Source organism: Gavialis gangeticus, unplaced genomic scaffold (genome assembly GCF_001723915.1).
Source record: "Gavialis gangeticus isolate Ggan-Ray unplaced genomic scaffold, GavGan_comp1, whole genome shotgun sequence".
Classification (NCBI taxonomy): domain Eukaryota; kingdom Metazoa; phylum Chordata; order Crocodylia; family Gavialidae; genus Gavialis; species Gavialis gangeticus.
Window position 1 is genome coordinate 111,249,585 of NW_017729025.1, and position 10,477 is coordinate 111,260,061.

General features: G+C 44.6%; 1 protein-coding gene across 1 annotated transcript in view; it reads left to right on the forward strand.

Annotated features, from left to right (window-relative positions):
• ABTB2 (ankyrin repeat and BTB domain containing 2) overlaps nt 1–10,477 on the forward strand; it is a 205,336-nt gene that overhangs the window by 183,225 nt on the left and 11,634 nt on the right. The window contains exons 6-9 of the mRNA XM_019519408.1: nt 2,595–2,684; nt 3,152–3,253; nt 5,632–5,728; nt 7,373–7,508. Of these exons, the coding sequence (XP_019374953.1) occupies nt 2,595–2,684; nt 3,152–3,253; nt 5,632–5,728; nt 7,373–7,508 (425 nt within the window). The remainder of the gene's footprint in view (nt 1–2,594; nt 2,685–3,151; nt 3,254–5,631; nt 5,729–7,372; nt 7,509–10,477) is intronic.

A 10,477-nucleotide genomic window follows, 5' to 3' on the forward strand; every position in this document is an offset into this window, starting at 1 on the left:
AAAGAGTTTCCCCAGGATTGAGGTAAGACTGACGGGCCTATAGTTACCCGGGTCCTCCCTCTTCCCCTTCTTGAAGATGGGGACCACATTTGCTACCTTCCAATCATCTGGCACCTGGCCCAAGCACCACGATCGCTCATAGAGCCGTGCCAGGGGCCCCGCAATAACCCCAGCTAGCTCCCTCAACACCCTGGGGTGGAGATCATCCGGACCCGCTGACTTGAACGCGTCCAGCCCCTCCAGAAGCTCTCTAACCCGGTCCTCCCCAACCTGAGGTCGGAAGAGACCTGAGCAGATCATCAAGTCCGACCCCCTGCCATGGCAGGAAAGAGTACTGGGTCAAATGACCCCAGCAAGGTGTTCATCTAGCCTTCTCTTAAAGACCCCCAGGGTAGGAGCCAGTTGATCTGTTTCATTTAATTTCCTATAGCCAAGATTGATCTGTCTTAAAATGCTGCACATCAAGCAGGGTTCTGAGCCGTGACAGGCAGGTGTGATAAGACACACCTGGGCGCACACAAGCTGGGCAAAATGTTATGGTAAATCCCGCCAAAGAGATGGAGCCCTTAAGACTAAGTTAAGGCCCAGCTCCAGATCCAGGTTCATATTTTGATCAACCCCAGAGTTTAAAGCTGTTTGGGATCTGAGCTGTTTTCTCAGAGCCATTTCTAGTTGGAGAACCAGTGCTCATAACAAGTCTTCTAGGTCAGGGCACAGCCTTGAGCTGATTTCTGGTATCATTATGCATCACTCAGTGGTTTCAAGTGGTTTTGTGAAAAAACAGACAGAACTCAGTGGTTTCATCTGAGTTTTGTTTGGGGCTTTGGTGATTTCTAGACTTTAGATACAGAGTAAAACTTGCAGGATAGCAAACATAAATAGAAAGATTGGTTTGTATGAATTGTCCAGTATTACAGCCTTGCATTTGGCAGTGTCTTAGAAGCACGGAGAAGCCTAAACCTACTCTGCACTTTTACACTCTAAATCCGCAAGTGAGTTCAACAGCTCTGCAGGGGGCCTAAGCCAAAAACAAATCCCAGCTGCAAACATTCCCTGTGAAACACAGAAGACTCAGACCCAGATCAGAGAGCACTTAGACCCTTAAGGCTGTCTATACATGTGCTCAAGGGTGGGGAAGGGAGGGGTGCATTTTAATTAGCGCGGTTTCTGGACATCCACTCTAATTAAAATGTTTCGCCGTCATGTGTGTTAAGCCTCTGCACATTTAAAAATGGCCACAGGATGCTTTATCTAAGCCCCAGCGATGCTGGAGCACTCTAATTGGAACACTTCATTGAGTCTGCTCTGTCGCATTCGGATTAGAACGTGAGCGAGCACGTGTGTAGGCAGCCTGACATACTCAGAACAAAGCTCAGGCAGATCTAAAATCCTTATCTGGGGTACCAGTTCGAGATATGAATTAGGTCTCTTTCTAATGATGAGCCTAGAGTATCTACATTTAGTGGCAGAAGTCCTACCCATGAAAAATTCAAAGAACTGAAATCTTTAGAAAAACAGTATAAAAAAAGGGAGCAAGTCTGAGATGTGAGCACAAGGCAATTCATCATGGAAACATTTTGACTATTTCACTCCTGGGCTTGGCTATTCCTGGAGTGATCTTTTTATACCAGTAAACAGAGCCCATCTCTCTCATAATTAATCTCTGACTATTCATGGCTTACTGTTTAAACAGAGAGAAAATGTGGGAGACAGATTTATGGAGTAGGACTATCCTGTCACTGTTTGCATTAACAAACAGCACTATAGCAGTGTACTCAGCATTTGCCAAGTAAACTCATCTTGTTTATTTGTATTAATTTCTGCTTTTTGACCATCTGGCCATCAAGTATCCACAAACTATCAGACAGTGAAAGACTCGTACCAGTATGAGTCTTTTCTGTACCTCAGGAATGGGCCTCTCTCTAAAGCAAGGCTCAAGGCTTGTGGACATTACAAAGATTAAGATTTTTAAATGATTCTTTGAAAACTATTGCAAGCTCTTCTCATGTTTATTTGGTTTTATACTCTAACCAGCAAGTAAAACACTTTAACGCCACATCTTAGGGCAGTGATTCTCAACCAGGGTCCTGGGGCACCCTGGGATGTGTCCAGATCTTTTGAAGGGTGCCCTGAGGTATGAGGGGATAAAGGAAGTGTTTGGCAATTTGCAGATAAGTCAAGCAGATAAATGCAGGCTTAGATTTTTCCCCGCCTGAATGATCCCCTATCCCCACTGCCAGGCTCCTCTGCAAGGAAGTAAGCACTTTAATCTATATATTAGTTTTTGAAATTGGGTACCACTCTATTCACCAAAGTGATGGAGGTGTCCATTGAGTCCAGTGAAGGATGCCTTGACTGCAAAAAGATTGAGAACCACTGTCTTAGGGCATATCACTTTCTCATTTCAGTGACTGGATTTTCCTTCATGACACAGAAATCACACAAATTGTGTGTACAGGTATACTGCATGCATGCACACATATTGCAGGGACAGATTCATTCAAATAAGATCCAAACTCAAAGCATCAATAGCAAATGGAGTTTGTTCTGTTAGATGTAGAGATAAAACCTAACTCTTTGTCTCCTTCCTGAAGGGAATGACCCCACTAATGTATGCCTGTGCTGCTGGAGATGAAGCCATGGTCCAGATGCTGATAGATGCTGGAGCAAATTTGGACATACCAGTAAGTAAAAGCCAAACCCAAGAAAAATGCACAAGGCTCTGCGAGAGTGGTTATGAAATCTCTCCTAGCAACTGAAGACTTCTGCTTCTGGAGCTTGTGCAACAGATTCCAAGTAAGGCTTTCTTTTCAGAAGCCATTGTTTCAAGGACTTGGGAAAAATAAAGCTTAAAGCCTCTTTGAGCACTCAAGGCCTTAAATATTGATTGACATTGGCAAAGGTAATGGGGGCAGAGGGAGTAAAAGGGCCTCCCTTCTGAAAGAGCTGCCAGTAAAGGAAACCAGTCTGCCCATTAGACAAGCCCAGGGGATGGAACCCAACGATTAGTACCGGCAGTGCTCTGTGAATGGTGTCAGCCGATCACTCCCAGGGGCTGTCATTTACCAGGGAAAGTTACAGGAGAATCTAATAATTATGGGACAGGGATAGAGATTGCAACTGTTCATAACTGCCCTTTTCTTTTTCCCAGGTCCCCAGTAGCTCTCCCAGATATCCTTCAGTCCATCCTGACAGCCGGCACTGGACTGCGCTTACCTTTGCTGTACTACATGGACACATCTCTGTAGTTCAGGTAAGCAGAGGAGATTCATGGTTGTCAGGAATCTCCAAACATAGACAGTGAAAGACTGGGATGTGGCATAATACTCTGAGCATGGGACACACCCGCACTCTTGTGGCTTATAAAATTTGGTTTGGACACTGACTGTGGATTTGGACAAGACTTCTAAAACCAGTAAATAGCTGTAAACTGAGAATGCAAATTACCTTCCTCACAGGGGGCTGTGTGGATTTGAGGATCTCTGGAAGGGCTTTGATAATTAAACATGTTACAAATTCTTATTTTTTTCACTTTAATATGAATTTCTTAAGCCAGTTTTTTTGTCTCAAAACTTTATGAACTGGCCTCTAAGCGTGGGGCTGGTGAACAGCCTTACCAGAGAAGCATTTGCAAGTGTATACATATCACTTAGTCAGGATGATTCTTGAACACATTAGATTTGAGCCCCTGTCCACTCCTCCTAGGGAACCTGCTCCTGGGAGAGGCAGAGGTCCCTCAGTCCCTATACAGTCCCTTCAAGTTGCATGGTCAGACCCAAAATGACCAATGAGAGTAACTTTCAGTCACTCCTGTGCTCACTGGTCTATCAGGAGCTTCTGGCAAAGCCCCTCACACACTCCCTTCTAGCTGATGTGTTTAAAGAGGCATGCAGAATTGAGGTTTAGGGTTGCTGAATGAAGTCCTGAAATGTAGCTACTTTCTCTGTAATTCAGAATAAGTTCAAAGCTGATAACAACAGCTTTTCAGTTGCTAGTGAAGCAGTAATTTCTATTCAGCTCTGAACGAAGATACAACTGCAAGCAAATGTGGGTTGCGTGCATTCATTTTTGATTTACAAATGCATGCAAATACTTATGCAAATTAGATCCTGCTCATGTTCTGGCAAGTTGCCAGCTCACACTTTGGTATTGCAAAGGTTGGGCAACCTTAATTTACACATGAGATAATAAATGTGATTCTCTCAGGAGACGCTGCTGAGAATTACATCAACAGGGCCCCTTGGACTGAATCTCCTTCTCTTTTCCCTTGGGTTGTATTATGTTCCCCACAAGAAGAGCTTATTCACTTCAGTGTTTTGGTTTTAGTGTTTAAACTTTTCATACTGAAGTCAAAACCTTCTCTTTAATGGTTACTATTAAAAGGGTCATAGTTCCACTCTCTCTAAACTTGGTGAACCCAATGGAATTACCTCGCCCACTAAAATCCATAGCTAGGCATTTACCAGGTTTATCTCACAACTTGAGAGAGAAATAGACTAATACATGGAAAAAGTCACCACCAGTATTTAAGATGAAAAGTTAAATGTGACTTACTGGGCCCAGTCATTGTGCGTCCTATCTGTGCCAATACTGAGCACTGTTACTCTAGCATAACGTGGATGCTCCAAAGTGCATAGTATCAAGCAGAATAGAACCCAGATCCTTCTGCTCAGTGGGCAGAGCTCCGTCGGCTGCCAGCAATATAGATGCTAGGACACATAGCTGGATGGTTCTTATTCTAACCTGTAGAGGAGCAGAGCTTGTCTCAGAAGTTGTTGCATGTAAGCAGTCAATTGGGTACCTCTCCTTGGCTGGAAAGACACCTGATGGAGCCTGTTTTGAAGCATTTATAAAAGAAGGATTCCTGCCCGTCTGACCTCACTCCATTTAATTGTCTGTTTACACTTCATTAATATATTTTGGTACCGAAGGTATTCAAAAGGATATAGTCCCCTCTTTAGCATGGGCCGTTAGCACTGGCTTACTGCCAGAAAATCTGCTAAGTGCTTTCTTTGGGGTGGATAGGAGTGAACTCCCTAGGAAAAGGAAGGATGCAGTTGTGCATGCTCTGACAGCCAGAAAGGCCCCTTATCCAGAATCCATGGGGTCTGAAGTGTTGGGAGGTACCCGTCTCGGGACTCTGGAGCTAATTCCCTTAGGCAACCTTCTCCAGCATGGACGAAATGAGATGGACTTTCACTTTTCTCAGGGACTGTGGGGCAGTTCTGATGACAGAAGTCTTTGGAGTCTGGAAATCAGATTAGTGAGAATGTGATCATCCCAGTTATAAAATAAATAGACTTTGGTCTCTGGCCTGTCAGTCTGGCACTTGTCAACACAACTTAATTCACTATCAGTAAAGTACAGTTAAGCAATAGGAAGAAATAAATCCCTAAAGAGATGTTAGCTATAAGTCTCTAGGTTTTAGTCACAGACTTAAATGACAAAGGGATGAATATGAGAAATGGGCTTGCCTTATGATAGCTACTTAACCATTGCTAAGCTCTCTTTGTGTCCTTTCCTCCTGTGCTATGGACCTAATGGGTTTTCTTTCCAGTACAGAGGCTTTTCTGTTGTGACTTTGTGAATTGCTTTGTTCTGAGCTACTGGTCTCTGCTGTGCCTTTTGCAGCTGCTGTTGGATGCTGGTGCTCATGTTGAGGGTTCTGCTGTTAATAGTGGAGAGGACAACTATGCCGAGACCCCACTTCAACTAGCTTCAGCTGCAGGTGAGTCATATACAATGCTTACACTCTCTCTCTTCTTGCCCCCTCCTCTGTCTGTCTCCTGACCCCACAGAAAAAGCGTGGCATAAGCTTGGATATAGGCCATGTCAGGATCTAAACTGTGCACTGGTCTTCAACACAAAAAAAAGGGCAAGTGGAGATTTTGGGTGGGTGTGGGACTCAGTAGCTCATGGGGTGGCATAATAAAGGACAGCATATTTTCATGCCTAAATAACATGTGGGCATTCAGCCCAGGTTAGCAGGGACCACGAGCTGTTACCATATGGAAGGAGCTGATGAGTTTTTGGCCACTGGACAAATGACCACATATGGAGCTGGCATCAATTATCACCTCCTGGCATTGGCTTCAACAGGGAAGCCGAGGAAAAGGACTGAGATACCCTCTAATGTTTTAAAGGATTCACATAGTATTGTCATGAAACTTAGCACAGCCATTTATCTTGGGTATGTTTCACTGACTGTAGATTCCCACTGATAAAAAAAAAAATAAGGATAGACCTAGCAGTTATATTGGTATTAATATATTTACATTTTATATTAAAAATTTATATTGGTATTAAGTTATGCCCGAATAAAATATCCCAGCAAAACTGTTTACAGCTGTTTCATTCAGAAGCATCCAGTCATAATAGAGGAACTAAAACAGTTGATGTCCAAGTCCTCTCTTTCTCTTTCAAAGCAGTTTTTCCCTCAGTTATATAAAGAAATTTCTATTATCTTATTTGCTGTCAAAAGACTAGAATTCTGAAGGTATTAGCCATCCAGGTGCCATGCCACAGCTTTTCATCAAATACAAGCAAGCTTATATTAGTTTCAATATCATCGTCATCACTTTCCACCACATATATTCTAACATTTGAGTTTTCTTTCTCTCTTTTGTGTCATAATTGGTATATGGTAGAGCCTAACTACCATGGTGTGGATTCTCTGGCCTGCTCCACTTCTTTTGTGCCACCCCAGGGGTATAAACATGTAGTCTCCATGCAATACATTGTAGCTGGCTCCCCACCACCATTCTCTCCAATCTCTGCTGAATGGGGCAGACAAAGGACATGGCCCATCAGTGCATATTGCTCCAGCTGTATTTGGCTACAAGATGATTCCTGGGTTGAGGGCAGCGGCAAGGCTGCCTTTTGGCCACTCCCTTTAGCTGTACTCAGCAGGAGATAAACTCAGCTGAGAATCTGGCCCTACTGAAACCAGATGCATGTACATCTGCCAGTAACTAGTCTGGTTTCAAGGTGATATATATAGTACCTTAGAGAAGTTTGATGGTTTTTAAAGTTTCAATATGTACCAGTTGTTTATATATACAAAATGGGAGAGGAGACATGCCTCCTCAACTCCTGGGTTCTCTTCTCAAATCTATGTCTGCCTAGCTGTGTGGCACTGAACAGCTTCTTTCTGTATTAGTTTCTACCATGTGCAAGTGGGGATCTTTTACTTATCTCTTGGGGGGTGTTGTGAAGTCTAATGAATGTTTATGGAATGCTTTAAGATCCTCAGCAGGAGTTTGCTACAGGAGTATCCAACATGAACAGGGCGACAGCATTTGTATATTAGGCCTTTTAAAGAATTCCCCTCAAATGGAATTACCATCACCTTTTTTCTTGATTCCTTCTCTAGGGAACTATGAACTGGTCAGTTTGTTACTGAGCAGGGGTGCAGATCCCCTCTTGAGTATGCTGGAAGTCAACGGGATGTCCTCATCACTACATGAAGACATGAACTGCTTTAGCCACTCGGCTGCCCATGGGCACAGGTAAACCTCTGTCCATGCTCAGCCTTGATTAAAAAACCTTATGCATGATGCATTTTAAATATGTTTACTGTAAAAGTTCACTGAAGAGGTGGTTGTTTTGTTTTGTTTTTACTGGAGAACAGTGCTGTTAAGCTACTTCCAGCACACCAAATCTGTAGCAGATTTGCAACTGTTCTCTGACCAAAAATCCCAATCTGCTGTGGTCTAGGAAATGGTGCTAGCACCTTTCTGGCAAGAGCCACCTTTGAAATGCAATGGAGTGTCCTGGCACTGCTCTGATTCTAGTGTGCATGGTCCCTTCCTTTGTTTTTGAAGGGGTAAAATACAAAGTATCTGAAAGACCAATCCTGCCTCAGGCAGGGCGCTGGACTAGATGACCTCTTGCAGTACCTTTCAGCCCAACTTCTCTATGATTTCTATAATCCTTATGGCAAAATGACTGGGATATGTGTCTTCTGTGTGGTCCTTTTGCATTTGCAGAATTAGGGCCAGACTCTGTTAGGCACCTAGCTGAATTTAGGCATCTAAGTAAGATCCTATTCCACCCTGAAAAACACTAACATGCCTGCTTTTATAATACACAATTATTTCTGTCCTAAGACTGAGGGCCCTGTTACACCTTACAGTGTGAGCCGCACAAATGTTGATCAGTGTCAGTGCTAGCTTGAGTCTGGAGCAGTCACATGTTCAGGCCAGCAGGGGTCTGGAGGTAAGAATCATCCCTTCCTCCCATGCCAGGCTTCCCTCCCCCATCCCCTCCTACCCCACCCCACCCAACTTGTGGCTGCCCTCACTGTCTGTCCCAGGTGAGCAGGCAGGGAACGGTTAATCTGCCTGCCAGGCCATCACCACCATTACCCGGCTGCTGTGGCTGCTCTTCCCCTGGCTGAGCCCTGCCTGCTACCCTGGGACAGCCAGCATGGGCAGCCATAAGCATACAAGTAACCAAGGAGTGCTGGGAGCAGTGAGTGGGGATCTAGGGTGCTGGGGAGGGGTGGATGGGGGGCAGTGGGTCTCATCGGGTAGGAGAAAGGGGGAGCAGGCAGAGTGTTTACATTAAGGTGTAGACTGGAGCATTGGTTCCCAACCTTTTTAGATTGTGGACCGGCAAACTGTAGACCAGCATACTGCAGACTGGAAGTGACCGCTGGCAGCCCTTTTTTTTTTTCATACTCAGTATAAAAAAGGGTTGGCTGTCGGTCCACAGTATGCCGGTCACTTCCAGCACGTAACATATATGAGTATAAAAAACTTCCACCACATATACTGAGTATAAAAAAGGGTTGGTTGCCGGTCCGCAGTATGCCAGTCACTTCCAGACGTCCAGTCTGGCAGCCAACCCTCCTGTGGACCGGCAGCCAACCCTTTGCAGCCTGGTACCACTGGGGTTGGGAACCTCTGGCCTACAGTGGCTACATCTTACTGTAATACAAGCTGAGTACAGGGATCAGAGATGATCCAGCCCTGGAGTGGCAGATCTTTGAGCCACCAAAGGAGTGCTTAAAACCAGTTTCAGGTGTTAATGTGCGGGCAGTCCAGGGGTTAAGAATTCCAGAAGTCACCCAAAATTACCGTGTAACAAGGCCCTGAGTCACCAAGAATCAAAGAGCAGCAGAGAAACCCATCCACCTTCACTGTTTTTCAGGGCCCTGAGCAGGGTCAAATAGGGGCACGTGACACCACCTAAATCCACTTTGCCTACCAGGTGGAATAGGATCTGCCTCTTCTATTTTAGCCACAAAACTCAGCAAATAAGATTTTTCTGCTTGTTTGCACTGCAGAGCCAGCACAGCTAAGCTTAGAGTGAGCTGGGTTTTGCTCTGGGTCATGCATCAATGGAATTGCTAATTAAGTTGGAACTGCAGGGCAAACTTCTGAGGAGAGCAGGTCAGATGGGTGTGTCTCGAGGCAGGATTGAATCACAACCGGGCTTCAAAGGTAACCATCAGCCTGGGGAACCTTCTATTGCTTGTGATGTTTTGTAAGTCAGTGAAAAGCCAGTTTGGCATTTCCATCCCAGACTGAGCTTGGAGGGTTGTTACTTAGAAATAACATCTTATTACTTGTAAACTGATCTGCAAGCCCTTTCAGCCTTGTCTCCATTAGGGAAATTAGCATTGGTTTAACCACACCAACGTAGTTACAACAGTTCAAAGCCCTAATGCAGATGGGCTGCAGTGATGGCCAGTGAAGCTTACACCCAGGCAGCACAACACTGGTTACTTACAAAATTAAGTCACCCTGCATCAACCCTGCTTTACATTGGTGCCATATGTTTGCATTAAGCCTTAGCACCAAGGGAAGGCCTAATGTACCTCTGGAGCTGCACATTCTCCTGCCTGATCAGGTACATTAGGCCTCCCCCCAGAGAAAACTGTTTTAATACAAACATTACCTAAGAGACAGCAGATGTGGAACTTCACAGTGCTCTTCTCTACTGAGAAGCACTGCACTTTTAAATCTGTTTTGGGACTGGTTTTTATCCCCTTCTTTCTGCAGTATCATCTGACTGTGCAAACAGAAAATTTAAATGGCCCATTTCTGGATATCTGTGAGACAGGGTAATCCTAAAGCATGAAATTAAGCAGGATATATTCAGGCAGAACAAGTCAAACTGTGTTGTCTATGCACAGAGAGCACCAGCTAGTGGCAGTTCAGTGCAAGGGCTGAATGTTGGCACGATGACCTGGGATAGCATATCTCTGTCCTCCATTGCTCCTCATGTCTATAGGGAGGTATTCCAAAGAGGATCCTGGTGGAGGCTGTAAAGTCTAGTGCTGTTGTGGGGGGACCCAAATACCATAAGTCTCACACTATTTGATGGCACCAAGCCATATTCATGGCTTAGGTTTTCTGACAGAGGAACTGGACACAAACCAGTATGTTAGTGTTTGAAGACCCAGTCATTAGAGAAAACCAAATCTCTCTCAGGGAAAAAGGGAGAGTTTGTTTCTGGAAATAAATTACTC